The 17079-nt window shown below is 39.0% G+C and overlaps 3 protein-coding genes and 1 non-coding gene across 6 annotated transcripts; 2 read left to right on the top strand and 2 right to left on the bottom strand.

Moving 5' to 3' along the window:
• The first annotated feature begins 449 nt into the window (after nt 1-449).
• Nucleotides 450-522, top strand: TRNAR-UCU. The gene has a single exon. It is a non-coding gene; the product is annotated as a tRNA-Arg (tRNA).
• Nucleotides 523-667: 145 nt separating this feature from the next.
• Nucleotides 668-3894, bottom strand: LOC112182246 (mRNA cap guanine-N7 methyltransferase 2). 3 transcript variants are annotated; one of them, XM_040512597.1, is made up of 12 exons: nt 3700-3894; nt 3526-3607; nt 3320-3414; nt 2897-2968; nt 2677-2804; nt 2430-2552; nt 2249-2341; nt 1780-1848; nt 1511-1599; nt 1331-1428; nt 981-1181; nt 668-950 (listed from the first exon to the last, which is right to left on the bottom strand). In XM_040512597.1, the coding sequence occupies exons 1-11, from the start codon at nt 3814-3816 to the stop codon at nt 1005-1007; spliced, it is 1143 nt and encodes a 380-aa protein (XP_040368531.1). In that variant the 5' UTR covers nt 3817-3894; the 3' UTR covers nt 668-950; nt 981-1004. The 3 variants fall into 3 exon arrangements, with proteins under 3 accessions (XP_040368531.1, XP_040368530.1, XP_024176454.1); XM_040512596.1 differs by having other exon boundaries at nt 721-1181; XM_024320686.2 differs by having other exon boundaries at nt 721-1181; nt 2677-2786.
• Nucleotides 3895-5038: 1144 nt separating this feature from the next.
• On the top strand, nt 5039-6244 carry LOC112182248 (uncharacterized protein HI_0077). The gene is made up of 3 exons (XM_024320687.2): nt 5039-5238; nt 5309-5428; nt 5501-6244. Exons 1-3 carry the CDS (start codon nt 5068-5070, stop codon nt 6086-6088), a joined length of 879 nt encoding a protein of 292 aa, XP_024176455.1. The 5' UTR covers nt 5039-5067; the 3' UTR covers nt 6089-6244.
• Nucleotides 6245-9866: 3622 nt separating this feature from the next.
• On the bottom strand, nt 9867-10472 carry LOC112169713. Its single transcript, XM_024306761.1, has one exon. The coding sequence runs from the start codon at nt 10470-10472 to the stop codon at nt 9867-9869; it is 606 nt and encodes a 201-aa protein (XP_024162529.1).
• Nucleotides 10473-17079: the final 6607 nt, after the last annotated feature.

Raw genomic sequence — 17079 nt, 5'->3', positions numbered from 1 at the left:
GATTGAGGTTTGAGGTAGAGAGCCTATCATCCACCTAAAACTAAAGATGATGTCAAAACTGAGAGAGAAGGATGGGCGTTGGACAATGCCAGAGATGAACAAGTGTTCACCATGCAAAGAGCACGCAACCACAACAATGCTACGTACCCATAATTTTACTATATACTATGAAATAATGACATGATTATATTTCCGAATTATTTGACTGAAAATTTGATCCCTCAAATTGTGGGGATTTGGATGATTGGATCCCAGAACCCCAAACTGCGTTCCCATCACCGTAGCGACCAACAACCATCCTCACCTCCTTTCTACATCACCATCAAATTTGATGTCAAAGACAGCTATGGTAATTTTAAATCTCTTTTACCGTGCAAGGACAAGAGTTTTAACTTCAAATTCACCATAGTAGATTTATATTTGTTAGCACAAGCATCTCCTACCAACAAGCGCCCATGGCCTAATGGATAAGGCGTCTGACTTCTAATCAGGCGATTGTGGGTTCGAGTCCCACTGGGCGTGCAATTTGTGAACCTTTTTTTTCCCATTAGCAACAAAACCCTTTTTAATTTATTTATCTAAATTCCGTTTAATATTGGTTTGCTTTGGGGAACAATGAGAAAATTTTGACAAGACTGAAGAATTCCGAATTATAAATGCATTTTCCTGAACATAAACAAGTTCAATTTCGTTACCGGTCTTTGAACAATTGAGCTTCTGTTGAACTGAAATTGCTTTTTCAAATGTAAAAGCACCATTCTTCAGATTAAGTTAACCTAGTACATTTCCCTAGTACACGAAATGTACATATATAGCTTACAAGTTCACCCAGCAAACAAGTACAATATTCCACCTGGGAAAAAAGAATCATCTAACACAGAGTCTACCCGGGAAGTTCTGAACCCTCAGTCTACACTAGTGTTACAACTTTGGACAAGAGTGACCACTATGTTTTTTTTTTATGACCTAGTGACCACTATGTTAAAAATCAGTGTTTTCCAATCCTAATTCTTCTTGCTTGCAACAACCACCAGGTCAAGTGGCTCAGAAAAACGCAACTCAGCAGGGCCAGGACCCAAAATCCCTTTTTGCTCGCTGATCTTCCCTAGGCCGGGAAGAGGAGGCGGCTCTACAGGTGCACTCTTTTCATCATCTCTCCAGAGGGTTCCTTGCCACTCTTTCTACAATGTTGAAAGCAAATGCATTCAATAGTGCAATCACATAAAGCAGAACCATAATGGTCATAACAAGATGATTCTGAGACTGAAAATGTAGAATTTCTTCCTAGGCCCAATTTCAGTGTATTGTTGGCGAATTTCAAAATACTAACCTCATCAATAATGTGTGGTGCATCCTGATGCACTGGTGTCATAGGTGGAGGAGCAATATCAGGGTCTGGCTTTTGAAATATAAATGTGGTATACAAACCTGCAAAAGAAAAGTATCAAGCAAATAAGGAACTATAAACAATAGTTGCAATACTACAAGATAGACAGAATGAATGCATCACCTAACACATCATATGATCGAGGAAGAAGTCTGCCTCTCGGATCCGCAAGGTTTGGGCCATAGTTCATTAGCATGCCTGCAAACTGTGCTCTAAAGCAAAAAAATAAATAAATAAAATAAATAAATGAAATAAAATTTAGAAGTCAGCCATGATAAGTTGAAGTAGGGTTCTCTGAAATGAATAGAATATGGCTTCAGAGCTTTATTCAGAGGATTGTATAGTAAGCTATCTTCTTGTGATGAAATTAAGAAGAGAACTAGTATTCAAACCTGTTGTCATCATAAAATTCAGTTAGATTTTGAATCTCCACATACTCAAGACCAGCTTCTCTGGCTAACCTGAGTATTATAAAACAAAAATGGTCATTTGAAAATCACATTACAAGCACAGCCAAGCAAATGAATAGTGCGTGTGATGAAGCCAAGGAGCTGATCCATGGCGTTATGACGACAGCAATCCAGAGTTCCAGACACATGTGATAGTTAGAAGAAATTATTCATAATCCAATGTATAATCTAAAGTTGAATTTCCAATTACTTTAGAGTCAGGATTGAACTTGATCAATTTCTAACTAGTATGAGTGAGCAAGCCATCTTAAACTAAGGATCATTAATAACTCAAGCCTTGAACATAGATAAACTTTGGTAATGACAGATTGTAAAATGTATGTCACACTAAACAAAACAACAACCTACAATTAGAATCAAGCTTTGGAAGCAAGCAAGAAAGAAATAATACCTAATGAAGCTAGGGAAATGAACCAAGCAATGGGTTTCAGGGGGGAGATCATTAGCCAATTTTAGCAGGTACTTCTTTCCGAATAAGGGGAACCTGGAAGTTTCAAGGAAACTCATTGGGATTAAAAGGGAACAACCCAAGAGAACAAAAGCTAAGTTCCCTAATATCTAAAAATACATACTTCTCTTCCTCAATTTCAAAAGTGATCACATAGTTCTCTGATCTGATGCAGTTGGGAACAATGTTTGGTTTCATACCAGCACTTCTGTTGTGGTATGCTTCTACATTCTTCTGGTACTTTGCCCTGTATAATTACAATGTTAATAACCTAGCAGCAACAATCTCCATAGATATGAAAATAATTAAGCTATTCAATGCTGGCTATAAAACTAACTAATGGACGGGTCTTTAGCAAGCATAATTCATACCATATTGTAGATGAGTCAGGAGTAATACCAAAAAAATAACCCCCTGGCTTCAGTAAGGACGACACATTTAACAAGAGCCTCCTTGCTTTCTCTTCAGTTTGGAAACACAACTGCAAGTGAAAAAGCCTCTAAAGATTCAAAACATGGGATTCTTAAAGAAAACACATGTCCATTAAAACCAAAAAGAAAAAGGGAAAGACGAGAAAAAGTATATTGAAACCTGCAAATTCTGCAAGCAGCAAACTAAATCAGCCAGAATGGTGTCCTCATTCAGATGTGGCTCTATATCTTCCTGTCAGACCCAAAAAATGATCCAATTTCAAGCCATGTATTAACCAAACAACCACTAATTGGATTGATCAAGTTAAAAGGTAGCAAAAAATATATATAAATCTCCAACGCGAATATTTTAAGACAGTCACCAGACATAGCGGAAACTTATGATTGAAAATGCACAACAGCGAACTAACACAAACTTCCACCGGTTGTTTTAGTTCATGGAAAACAAGTAACAACAAGTAGTGCAATACTATTTAGGGGTTAAGATCAAAACATGAACAATCCTAAACATGAGCAAGACTCAGTTCAAAACAACACTGGCATTCAACTTTTCAAAAATGAGAGATAGAAAGAGAAGGCTGACCATGCAGGGGTCGAGCTCAAAGAAGTCAGCAGTGTAACTCTTCCTCTGGCTCTCCCAAGCTTCTCTTCTCTGGCTTATTCCGGACGTCGAAACATCTAATCAATCACGACAACAAATCACATTCACCCACCACCATAACATCACACTCATATTTTACACAAAAACAAAAACAAACAAAGCATAGAAAACAAGGATGATGGAATTACCAATTCCAATGTAGTGACCGATTTGGAACTCGTCCCACTTCTCGGCGTCGAGTCCGCCGCCGCCGCAGTACAACTCACACACCTAAACAGCCGCCACCACAAATCACCCAATTAGATGAATACACGTGTATGTGAGTAGAGAGAGAGAGGGGTTTAGGGGGAGAGACAACAGACCGAGGCGTAGGGGTGGACGAAGATTTTGGTGAGGGCGGCTTTAGCGAACTCGTAGAGTCGATTGTGAGTCGACTCGGCTCTCGGCGCCGCCGGGTGTTGAGTCGTCATCATCATCATCGCTGCAGCTCACAGAGGTCGGAAACTCTCAAAAGTTCCAGAGAGTCAGAAACGAATATAATTACCTCCTATCTTAGGTCCTCGTTGGCAAAGTAACAAATTATATCCCTTTGGGGAAAATTATATTATGGGCCCTTATTTTTCATCTGATTGACACATATTTTTTTTTTAAAAAAATATCATTTTTGTTATATAATTTTACCTCCATCTCACACTTTTCGTCTTTTTGGTGATCAAAAAACTGTTACAATTGTAGATATTTTTACCAAATTATATCAAATACAAATTCTAAATGTAATGTGTTTGATGAAAATATGCATGACCTAATAAATGATGATGAAAATCGCACTTTATTTTGTTGTTCAAGTTCAAAATCTTTTTTTTTTCTTTCTATTTTGCCAATAAAGATGGACTCAATAGAGTATAACAGTCAGGAGGAGAATAATTTGGTGCTAGATTTTCTTTTGGATGAGGTTAAACTTTTGTTAGGAAATTTTTCTTAATTTATTGTACTCATGTTAATCGGCGAGCATATAGTGTAGCTTATAGTTTAGCTTAAGCTGTTTGTGTGCGCTAATTTTAACCATTTTTAGTCAATTATTACACATGTACTTGAATGATTTTAATTGTCAGTTTAATGAAATTCTAAAAAAAAAAAAAAAAAAGAGTTTTGCTTAAAAAAATATTTGTAATAATTTCTCTTTAGTGAGTGAAGGGTATGAAACAATCTAAATTTTCATTTTACTACTTATTTGACTTGACAAAAAATGACTTTGAAAAACTAGCTCAATGATCTGGTGGTCAATTAATTGATACTACACAATTTTTCTCAGATTTATATTTAAAGATGAAAAATAGTGAGTATTTCAATTACTTTATTATTTTCACCATTTGATCCAAATTCAATAATAATTGAGCACGATTGACCACGAAATCATTAGACTACCTAAACGGGATGGTAACAAAAATATGTTTGATTTAATTAATATTTTGATCACAATTCACAAATTTAACAGAGAACTAAATTGTAAAACAAGGCTAAAGCCTAAAGTTGAGTAACAACAATAGTATTTTCTAAATGGTACTAAAATGTCAATCAGGGACTAAACTATGAGTACGTTTACCCTCACACTATAACCCGACCCGATTATAACCGGTTCAAACACGGTTTAAACAACCCGAATTCTTTTTTTCTTTTCATTTTTTGCTACTATTTGTAGCCACACAAATGAAAAGCTTGGGGTTCAATCAATGGAGACCTTAGTTGACGCGGCGCTCCGAGTTTTAAACACCGCCGACCCCTTCGACAAGGCCCGACTCGGCGACTCGGTTGCCTCACAATGGCTCAACGGAACCATCACTCTCCCTTACAACCCAACCCTGGACCTCCCTGTACCGGACCGCCCCGCCAGGCTCACCCAAGTACGGTAATCTCATGATGGCTTGTTTATCCCCCTCGATGAAATTCCTGAATGAGATTCGGTGCGTGCAGGTGAAGCTGGTGAAGCCGGGTCAGATGCCGAAGCTGGGCCGAGGCGGTAGCTTGCAGAGCAGGCAAGCAATGGTTCATAGCTTGGCGCACACGGAGAGTTGGGCGATTGACTTGTCTTGGGTACACTAGAGTACTAGTCTCTGATTTGATTCGATATTGTTGTTTGTTGCTCACGTTTTGTTGTTTGTGCAGGACATAATTGCGAGGTTTGGTAAGCAAGAGGCAATGCCTGTGGAGTTTTTCACTGATTTTGTGAAGGTGGCTCAGGACGAAGGGAGACATTTCAGTCTCTTGGCTTCGAGGCTGGAAGAGATGGGATCGTTTTATGGGGCTTTGCCGGCGCATGACGGGTTATGGGACTCGGCGACTGCTACTTCGGATGACTTACTGGCGCGGTTGGCGGTGGAGCATTGTGTCCATGAGGCGAGAGGAATGGATGTGCTGCCCACGACCATTGCGAGGTTTCGCAATGGGGGTGATGAGAAGACGGCTGGGCTGCTGGAGAGCGTGGTGTACCCTGAAGAAATCACGCATTGTGCTGCGGGAGTGAAATGGTTTAAGTATGTTTTCCTGAGGTCGATGGGAAAAGGTTTGGATGGAAATGAGGAAGATGCAGTGATTGAGAAGTTCCATGAAGTTGTGAGGAAGCATTTTAGGGGGCCTTTGAAGCCTCCTTTCAACGAAGAAGCGAGGAAAGCTGCTGGATTTGGTCCTCAATGGTATGAACCTCTTGCTGTCAAAGAGAGCAAGACTACTACTACTACTACTATAGCATTTTGAGTGCATAAACATGACAATATTTCATTAGGAATCAGATTCTTCCCATAAAAAATGGAATGCCCATTTTTCTGTTTTCGTTTTCGAGTGGCTGGATTGTTTGCACTGGTTAAGAAGAGAAGTTTCTTTTTAATAAAATGCTAGAGAAATTGTTGAAGAGAGGAATTGGGTGTGTTCGTTTTTTCTATGTTTCTCTCAGCAGTTTCAGAAACATTAGGGTTTAGGATGATTGCATTAATTGTAGGGTTTAATGTGATTTAGTAATCAAGTAACTTTGTTTGCAATTTGATTCCAAGATACGTGACCAGACACTTCTATTTAGGGATTGTTTTGATTTTTTTATAAACTCAAATGTCACTGAGGAAAGATTCTTTACTTAATATATGATGATTATGATTAATAAACTAGATGGTATGGGATCCTAATGAGGTATTCAAACCTCTCTCTTAGTAGAGCTTTGGTGAAGATATCTCCAACTTGGTCCTCAGTATTGCAGTAGACCAAATCCACTTCATTCTATTCAACTGCATTCCTGATGTACTTAAACTTCAAGGCAATATGTTTTGCCCTACTGTAGTACAGAATTCTTACTCATGGCAATTGCAGACTTGTTGTCACTGAGAATGGTTGTTGCAAATTCTTGTTTCTCACCAAAATCTTCAATGACTCTTCTGAGCCAAATTGCTTGTGAAGTAGCTATAGATGCAGACATATACTCAGCTTCAATTGTAGATAAGTCCACTGATTTTTGCTTCTTTGAAGCCCAAAAGAATACACCAGTTCCAAGTGTTAAAGTACACCCAGATGTGCTTTTCAAATCATCAACACTGCCTCCCCAATCACTATCACATAAACCAAAGAGTTTTGGTTCCACATTCCTCTCATACATAATACTAAATTCAATGGTACCTTGAATGTATCTCAGGATCCTCTTTGCAACTCCATAGTGTACTCTGTTTGGCTTGTGCATAAAATCTGGATAACAGACTTGCAGCATACATAAGGTCTAGCCTTGTTGCTGTCAAGTAAAGCAAACTTCCCACTAAACTTCTGTATATACTTTATCTGCACTACCACTTCCATCTTCTTTTTGAAATCTTTCATTGACAACTAGAGGTGTTGCAACAGATTTGCAACCAAATATCTTGAACTTTTCTAGAATTGCCTTTGCATATTTTTTCTGTGTAATGAAGATTCTCTCCATTTTGAACTATTTCAATTCCCAGAAAATAATGCATGATTCCCAAATTACTAATTTCATATTTCATCATCATATCAGACTTGACATTTGAAATCATTTTTTCACAACTCGTAGTAAATACCAAATCACCAACATATAAGGAGACAAATAAGAATGCTTGATTTACCTTCAGTTTTGGTGTAAAAGGCAGGTTCATTTTCACTCCTTTGAAACCCTTTTTCTATGAAATAGGAATCGATCTCACCATACCAAGCTCTTGGGGCTTGTTTCAAACCATAAAGAGCCTTCTTCAGTTTGTAAACCTTCTGCTCTTTACCCTTGATGATGAAACCTTGTGATTGTTCCACAAACACTTCTTCTTTTAACACTTCATTTAGAAATGCAGACTTTACGTCTAACAGAAACTAGCATTTTTGTGCAGTAATGGAAATCAGACCTCTTATGGTCTCATGCCTTGCTATTGGTGTAAAAGTTTCATTGAAATTGACTCTAGGTATTTGTGAGCATCATTTAGATTGGTTTTGTAAATCCACTTTAAACCAATAACATCTTTGTTATCTGGTTTATCAACCAACTTCCATGTATTATTCTTCACAATTACATTGATCTCCTCTTTCATCGCAGTTCTCAATTCATCTTCTTTTACAGCTTCTTCAAAATGCTCTGGTTGGAACAAGCATGCATTGCAACTTTCATACACATCATTTAAGCTTCTCAACCTAATCGGTGTTGAGTTTGGAGTTGATTGTGCATTTGAAGGTGCCAGTGAGGGTTGTTGAGGACTGTGAGGCGGTGACTGTTGTAGTGGATCAAGTTTCAGCCGTTCTGAAACCTCTTGTTCATTTTGAACAACATTATCTTGCACATCTTGTTGCAAGACTGAACCTTGATTCCAATCCCCCAAGATGATTTCTCACTGAAGAGAACATCTTGCAGATAATCATTTTCTTCTTTTTCAAATTATAGAGCCTATAACTCTTTGTATGTGAACTGTATCCCATGAACACAGACTTTTCACTTGATTCATCAAGCTTCCTTCTCAGCTCCTTTGGAATATGTGCATAGCAGATTGAACCAAACACCCTCAAGTGATTAACATTTGGTTTTCTTCCACTCCAGACTTCAATTGGTGTCATTCCTTGCACAACTGTTGTTGGATGCCTGTTCATCAAATACATTGCGGTGTTGACAGCTTCTGCCCAAAATTCTTAAGGCATCTTCTTGTCATGTAGCATTGATTTTGCCATTTCCATAATTGTTCTATTTTTTTCTTTCAGCTACCCCATTTTGCTGCGGTGTATAGCTTATTGTGAGTTGTCTTTCCAAACCAATGTCTGCACAAAAATTCCCAAACTCATTTGATGTATATTCACCTCCTCTGTCTGTTCTCAATACTTTGATCTTGAGATCTAATTGTCTCTCAACCATTGCTTGAAACTTCTTGAATACAGAGAACACATCAGACTTTTGCCTCAGGAAATAAAACCAAGTCATTCTTGAATAATCATCAATGAATGTAGAAAGTATCTATTTCTAGCTTCAGTTATGGTCTTCATTAGACCACACACATCAGAATGAACTAACTCAAGTGGAACTTTGGCTCTCCATGCCTTCCCTTTCGGAGATGAGATAATGTGCTGCTTTCCCAGTGCACATCCTTCACACATTACAGTAACTTCTTTAATTTTTGACAATCCCTGCACCATTTCATTTTGATGCGGTTGCTTGAGACTTTGAAAATTCAAATGTCCAAGTCTTCAATGCCCGAGACAAGGATCATCTTGTAGTTCCATTTTTCTTGCACTCTCTGTTGCATATTTGAGAGTCAAAGGAAAACTTCTATTCCTCTTCATCTCAACTTCTACCATCAACTTCTTGCTGCTCCATCTATCAAAGATCTTACAAGTGTTGCCACCAAAGTGTAGGTGATATGAGTGCTCAAGGAGCTGACCAACACTTAGCAGATTTGAATCAAGAACTGGAACTAACATTACATCTTTGATGAACATTTTTTTCATTTTTGGTTTCCACCGCAATACTTCCTTTGCCTTTTGTGTCATCCAACGTTCCATTTCCCATCTTCACTTTAGTGATGCTGTTGTAGTCAATATCATACAGAAGATTAGCATTTGTAGTCATATGATTACTGCAAGCACTATCAATAAGCCACACATTCTCACACACTTGTGTAGTTGCAGCATGGTTAGTAGAAAACATGTTGGTATCACACTGTTCTTCAATGCAGTTCACTTGTTGATTGCCTTTATAGTTGCAATCCTTCTTGACATGACAAAACCTGTGACAATTTGTGCACTTTGGTTTTCCTTTAAACCAACATTCACCATTGTGCATTTTTTTAGCAAATCAAACACTTTGAATAAGTTGAACTGCTACTTCCTTCATTATTTTTCTTTACTAATTGATCTGATTTGTCTTCCCACTTCTTGTCTTTGTTTTTCCAGTTCTTCTTCATTTTCTGGTTTCCCTGATTTGAATTGGAACTAAATGGCTCATCATTCTTCTGATTTGAGCTAAGACTTAGTGTTTGAAAAGCTTTTTCATATGGTTCATCATGACTCATTAACCTCTCATCAAAAGCCTAAGTGTTCCCATCACATCTTGTACACCAAGAGTTTCCATATCCCTAGTCTCCTCTATAATATAGATTATAGCATCATATTTTCTATTTAGACTCATAAAGATCTTTTGTACTACTCTTTTCTCTGTAATGGATTCACCATAGGTTTTCATTTGATTTACAATATCAGTCAGTCTAGTACTGTAATCATTTAGCAGCTCAGTTTCATTCATTCTAGTATACTCAAAATCTCTTCTCAAATATTGAAGTTTAACAACTCTAACTTTTTCTGAGCCTTTGAACTCAAGTAGCAGAACATCCCAAGCTGCTTTGGTTGTTTCTTCATTTGAGATTCTTGGAAAGATCTCTTCTGAGACTGAGTTTTGCAGTATGCCTAGAGCTTTTGCATCTTTCTTTATTTTTTTCTTTAGCTCCAATTTCTGAGCAATAGACATGTTTTCAATTTCTGGAACTGTATAGCCTTCATCCACATAACTCCATAGTTCATGTGAGATGAACATTGTTCTCATCTTGATCATCCAGAGGTCAAAGTTCTCTCCATTGAATATTGGAACTCTGATTTCTGATGAGTTGCTTGAACTAGCCATATTAGATTAGTAATTTGTATTTGAATTTTTTTATCCAACAGTTGATACGACCCAACTGATATTGATCAACAAAGCTCTGATACCATGTTGATACTTTTGATTGCTTCTACTTTGTATAGAACAAAATATAATCGAAACCACAACTTAGTTGATTTGATTAATTTGCAGTAGCAAATGAAGCATGAACAAATGAACAAAAAACTCAACACACGTTGTGCTTTGAGCTTCAAAATTTGTTCTCTTCTCTTATCTGCTTTTACATCAACTATCTCTTCCCTTATATAGGGTACAAGATTAATCTACAAAATATCTATAATGAAAGCATATTAAACTAGATTAAAGTACTTTAGATACAAAATATCTAGCTTAAATGTGAGTGGAGCAAACAGTAATGCAAATGGTGTCAAATATCTTTCACCGCAACTAAGTCTTCCGTCAGCAGCAAGTTTTGCCGCGAATGGACTAAATCCTTCAACGAACAGACTTAGATATTCAGCGAATAGTAATTTGCGAAACACTACTTCTCAGCAAACTTACATCTGTCTTTTCCGCCCAGTGAACTCACCTCGCGAACGCACTTCAGCGAACTTTGATTCATAGAGAACTCTGCTCAGCGAACACTATTAGAGCTTCCTAGTTTGGACCAGGAAAGCATTAATTCCAACACCCCCACCCACCATTCGTTCACCCTCCGCCGTACCTCCCCGCAAACCCCAACGATCTGAGGAGAGAAAAAACCGGCACCATCAACCTCATCGGAGCCCCACCGCTGTAGACACACCGAAATCAACATCTAATTCTTATTGGGATCGAGCTCGTTGATCATAGTCTTGGCCTCTGGATATGGGATTTGGTTGCAGTGCTTGAAAGAACATGGGGTGGGTTGGTTAATTGCAGTGCTTCAGAGAAGAGGGTGATGGGTGCCCAGAGCACATTTGGATCCCTGAAGGAAAATAAATCGATTAAGAAATGAATGGACGAAAATATCCTTTAAAAATTGCCACCTGCCAAACTCTGTAAAGGAGCTAATGGCTCTAGATACCCAAATTCGATTGGGGTCAGTACGTCAGGTACCATTTTGAAGTTTTTCAAACTTAAGGTACGAAAATTTAGAATAGCCAAAACGTCAGGTACATTACATGTCATTTTCCCTTGAACAAAAGTAAGAAAGGAAAGACCAATGCTTGGTGGTTCAAGTGGTAAGGAGCTTGTTCCCCTTAAGCAAGGTCTCGAGTTCGAGCCTTGTGAATGGAGCAGCCAGTATTGGGAGAGCTTCCCCTCTAAATGGGGTCCGACCCGGCTCGAGAGGGATTAGTCCTTACCTACGGGTGGGGGATACTTTGGTTTAACCAAAAAAAAAAAAGTAAGAAAGGAAAGCTGGGGTCTATGATGGGCTGTTGTATAATCTTTTCGTCCAGCATCAACAGCAGCGATTTTAGCCTTGGAAAGTTCAAAGCTGTATTTTCTAAAGTGTTTCCTATTATTGTGGAAGTGTTTTTCCTTTTTTGCTCTAGTTGTCCAGTCCATTGTGTTAGTGGAGGTCCCTTTTTCTTTTCATGAATGAAACTCTTGTTCTTGACCAAGATAATATGTAAATGTGCAGGAGTTACTTGGAAATGCAAGAAGTTTGTTGTTTCTCACTCTCTAAATTGGAAACTTTTCTTCCCAACAGTTATCTCCCTTCACATTGTATCCCCTTCTTATTTAGGCCCAAATAAAAAAACTCAAATTCCCAATTAGAAACGCAGCCGTTTCCGAATCCAAAATTCTTTTTCCGAAGCAAGAATAGCATAGGAAACAAATTGTTATCCAAGGGTCATGGTAGACTTCGTCAATTCTCTGGCGCTGGAACCTTAGCTTCCATCTTCGCTTGATGACCAAAAATCCATGGACAAAGAACACAAGTATATATTGCGCGCAACGATGATAAGCTGAAACAGGAAAAGGTGGAGGGGAGCGAGAGTTGGTTTCGTGTTAACTGTATAAATGATGCTTTAGCTGCCGAGGACATTCTACATCATGGACTCATGAGAACAGTGGCAGAGGTGTTTTATGGATAGCAAAAAAGCGCCAAGCTGCTGCTAGGTATATATGTGTGGTTTCTGTTTGTCTCTAATTCAATGATTGGAATCTCTTGAGCAGGAGGAGGAAAAGTAGTAGCAGCCAAGTTTCTCTGTTTTTAGTAATGTGTAAGCCTAGCTAGGTTGTGGACTTGGACGAATTAGGAAAAAGTCTTTTATGTTTATACATTATTAGGTCGATTACATCTACCACTGAACTAGAGCGACCGAGAATGTGGAGGAGGACCGGTGTGAGAATTGTGGGGGACAGACCAACAATAGACCTCTAATTCTCTCAAAGACATCAGTGAGATCCATCACCAAAACAAAACTGAATATTATCTCCCTACTGGCCTAGTCTCTACGTACATTGTAATTGTGAAGATTAATCTTTGTGGACTTCATCATGATACTAACGAGTGATCGCAAGGTTTAATTCATTGAAATGATATGAGAAAATTAATGTTTGGATAGGTACAAAAAAAATTAGGATCAAATGGAACATATCATTTTTCAAAATTTCTTTGCCACACTGCTAATTTTACTTGAAGAAAGCAACAGAATTACAAAATGAGTTTAATATACAACGTATTTCATATGTAGTAATTAATAATGTGACTAGTCAATCAATTATGATCATATCATTTTTATTGGGCTCATAGATCTCAAAGAAGATCGTACTTCACAACCCTTTGATGCAGGGGTGGAGCCACGTTAGCTAGGGCACGGTGGGTCCCATGCCCCGGTGAGATTTTGATATATATACAAATCTGGTTTGATAGCAACTCTGAGTGTTGTCTTCCTATAGTGGTAGAGGCATATATCTATGGTAGGCCGGTCAATCTACATCAATGGAATGGTGCCTGGTAGTGCTTACTTCTTCTTTGGACTTTACAAAATTTGCTAGTCTTTGGCATTTGGCTAGACTCTTGTCAATTAAATGGTAAGGGGATTCGAACTCTCACAAAAAGGTCTTGCACTATTTAAAATGCATTAAAAGAAAACATTCTCAAAAAATAATAATAATAATAATAATAATAATATATATAGTGTTCAAGGAAAACCTAATTTGTGTTTAGCCCAAACTCTAGGTTACTTGACCTAGTGGTAATAGGATTTAACTAGAAGATCTAGAATCCTAATCAATGTAGAATTACTTTCCTTGTATGATTGAGATTCTATGCATTGTAATCCTCTATATAAAGAGGCTCCTATTATCAATGAGAATACACAGCAAATTCCTCTCAAATTCAGTTTCTCTAAAACACGTTATCAGCACGAAGCCCTAAACCTGAAATAAATAGCCAAACCCTGATTCAAGAAGCTAAAAACCTTGAATCCGAATACAAAACCTTGAAGCCTTTCTTTCCTCCACCTCACACCTTGAAGAACTCTATCCCAAGAGTCCAGAACCGGCAGCCCCACCTCAAGAACCGGCCGGAAAACCACCAAACCGGCCACCGAAAGCTCTATACAACTAGCAGCAAATATTCCACCGGTTCACCATCTTCCGGACCTCCGATTTCCACCAAATTTTGGTAGCAGAAGCCTCTCAAGTCAAAGATGCTGGAATAGGAAGAAAAAGTGAGAAAACCGGCCTAAAAGTGCGTGAACCGGCCGACTAAATCTCCTGCAGATAACCGGCAAAAAAGAAAAGAAAAGAAAAAAAAAAAGGAAAGGAAGCCCAGAAGCCCAAGAAGCAGGAGGACCCACTGCCACATCAGCACTGCCACGTCAGCAACAGGGACCCACTGCCACGTCAGCAGGTCAACAGTCAGCGGTCAACGGTCAACAGTCAACTCCGGTCAACATTTCCGGCAGTTTTCCGGCGAGTTTTCCGCCGACTTCCCGGCACATTTCCGGCGACTTTTCGGGCCATTTTCAGGAAACTTTTTCCTATCAAATTTTCCGGCGACCTATTTCAAGGTATTTTTTACTAAACGTTCCCGTTTTTTTAGAGTTTTTAAATTTAATTTCTCTTCTTTTTCGGGGACTTGCAACCTCCCTTCTTCTACCCCCCTTTCTTCATTATAGGGGAGACCAAATTAAGCCGAACTGTGGGGGTTCGTGCTCACTCCAAGCTTAGAGCTTGTTGAGATCTCCAAACTTAGAGTTTGTAGAGAATTTATGATCGACCACTTACATCATTGTTTCGATCTAATCCAATATCTCTTGTAATCGAATTTCTTGGAAGCGACTACGCTCGGAAATTCCTAATTTCTTGGAAGCGATTACGCTCAGAAATTTCATATGTTTTCGTGATAGCCTATTTAGCTCCGAAACTAACCCTAATTTCTTGTTCTCTTTCAGGATGAGTAACCTGAACAAATTGGATTTTTCTCCATTGAGAACAACTGGCTCTGGATATCATAGGTGGGTTCGTGATATCCGCCAACATCTCAAGGCTGATGGAATCCTGGATATGATTCTAGAGCCTAGCCAGGACGTGCTAACTGTTGAGCAAGCTCAAGCTTTGAAAGCAAACAGAGCAGCCTTAGAGGCAAATAAGGCAAAAGCCATCATCCTAATGACTCGTCATATGGATGATTCGCTCCAGTACGAGTATATGAATGAAGAAGACCCTATAAGGCTGTGGGTCTCACTCGAAGAAAGATTTGACAATGTCCGTGACTCCTTGCTTCCTGACCTAGAAGTGCGATGACATAGCCTCCGCTTCTGTGATTTCAAGTCAGTTCTTGACTATAACTCGGAAGCACTTCGCATTAAATCCTTAATGGAATTCTGTGGTAAAAAGATCACAGATGCGATGTTGATTGAGAAGACTCTCTCTACCTTCCCCGTCTCTGCATTGATGGTTGCTAAGAACTATCAAATCAATGTAAATGCAAGACGGATCACAAGGTTTCATGAGCTCATTGGAGCTATGACTGTCGCTGAAAAGCATGACAATATCCTTGTGAAGAACTATAATTCGAGATCCGTGGAAACAGAACATATTCCGAAATCCAATTATAGTTGCACCTCTAAGAGAGGGAGCCAAGAGCGAAACCCTAATCTTAGGTATACTTCTGGACATTCTGATCCATATAATCGCTCTACTTGGGAAGGTAACCGCCAAAATAGGCGAACATGGAACCGAAAAGGTAAACGTGGAAAGAGAGAGGGAGGCAACGCCTCTGGCCATGTTGGTGGCGCCACCAACACTAAGAGCCATCTAAATGACGCTTTCAAAGCGCCTCAATCAATGGAGTTCGAGCAAAGAGATGTATGTTCTCGATGTGGAGTGTCTGATCATTGGGCACACATTTGTAGAGCTCGTGAAGAACTTGTCACCGCCTACAAAGCATATTGTGAAGCAAGAAAAGCTCACTATGTGGAACAAGAAGATCAAGAAGATGATCTAGAGTGAAGGGTTGAAGACTACAAATCTGGCTGGGATCAATAGATCGCCAATTCTGTTTAAGTCTTTATTTTCCAAGAGATGTAGGCGATTGCCATATTACTTTTTATTGGATTAGATTTTCTTTGATCAAGGAAACAATGATGTATTCCGTTGGCTTATGAATAAAATTTCGAGTGCTTTTCATTATGACTCAATTTTGATTCTGAGCATATGACTTTGTGACTACGATGGCTAGACCATCAATATTAATTCAAGGACATGGAATAGCCCAAGTTCCACTTGCCAAATGGCACCTTGATTACTGCTGTCACAGAAACTCTCTACGCTCTTAGGGCAAATCTTACCCTATGAAAATCCAACGAATTCCATACGAAAATGCATGTAGAGAACGGAAATGAGTTCCTTTGCATTACCTCTAATAATTGCGAACAAAGACGCATCTTAGAGAAGTTTATGTGTCTCTCTAGTGGACTTTATGTCACTATTCGAGCTATTAATCCAATAAAGTTATGAGAGAAGATCTCTTGGATTTAGACACATATTGGCTTTGTCACGATAGGATAGATCATCCTAGTCATGATATGATGATCCGTCTACAAAAAGACTTCACACGGACATCTTTTCTCTCGAGCGAAATGAAGCATAAATCAAAAGTTGATTCTTAGACTAAGTGTGACCGACGCTGCTGCCTAGGGCACCGCCTCCATCCACCACCTGCCTAGGGCTGGCGTAGTCCCTGTCCATGACTCCATGGATGGCGTCCATCATGGTGATGGCGCCCTAGGTGATGCTGCAATCACCAACTTGCTTCAAAATAGCGTTTCAGACGCTCAGGCCTAACCAAAATTCTCATTGGTTGCTTCTAAAGCCTCTCGCTCGTTTTACTAAAGCCTGTTCCTTAGGGAAATTAGGACTGAGACCGTCCTATGCAAAGGATATGACATTACTCATTCTGTTCTTACAAAGAATCCATAGGGATTTTGTGGATTGATTCAACCAACTTGCGGACGCTTAAATATTTTATGATGTTGGTTGACACGCAAACACGCTGGTCACGTGTTGTGCCATTGTCCACCTATAAATGCTGCTTATGCTACACTCCTAGCACATATCATATGACAATGGGCTCACTCCCCAAATCATCCTATTCAGTCAATTGGATTTGACTATGCTAGTGAGTTTA

The sequence above is a fragment of the Rosa chinensis genome, chromosome 1 (genome assembly GCF_002994745.2).
Source record: "Rosa chinensis cultivar Old Blush chromosome 1, RchiOBHm-V2, whole genome shotgun sequence".
Classification (NCBI taxonomy): Eukaryota; Viridiplantae; Streptophyta; class Magnoliopsida; order Rosales; family Rosaceae; genus Rosa; species Rosa chinensis.
The sequence above is the reverse complement of the archived record's forward strand: the minus strand, read 5'-3'. Positions and strand labels throughout refer to the sequence as shown.

What these genes read in the sequence shown, in the direction of transcription:
- LOC112182246 (XM_040512597.1), bottom strand. Translation starts at nt 3,816, where the DNA reads ATGATGATGATGACGACTCAACACCCGGCGGCGCCGAGAGCCGAGTCG. An exon ending in CGGTCACTACATTGGAATTG is followed by an intron (nt 3,415 to 3,525) that starts GTAATTCCATCA and finishes GTGATTGATTAG; the next exon opens with ATGTTTCGACGTCCGGAATA. An exon ending in TTGAGCTCGACCCCTGCATG is followed by an intron (nt 2,969 to 3,319) that starts GTCAGCCTTCTC and finishes TGGGTCTGACAG; the next exon opens with GAAGATATAGAGCCACATCT.
- LOC112182248 (XM_024320687.2), top strand. Translation starts at nt 5,068, where the DNA reads ATGGAGACCTTAGTTGACGCGGCGCTCCGAGTTTTAAACACCGCCGAC. An exon ending in GCCCCGCCAGGCTCACCCAA is followed by an intron (nt 5,239 to 5,308) that starts GTACGGTAATCT and finishes CGGTGCGTGCAG; the next exon opens with GTGAAGCTGGTGAAGCCGGG. An exon ending in GGGCGATTGACTTGTCTTGG is followed by an intron (nt 5,429 to 5,500) that starts GTACACTAGAGT and finishes TTGTTTGTGCAG; the next exon opens with GACATAATTGCGAGGTTTGG.
- LOC112169713 (XM_024306761.1), bottom strand. Translation starts at nt 10,472, where the DNA reads ATGGCTAGTTCAAGCAACTCATCAGAAATCAGAGTTCCAATATTCAAT.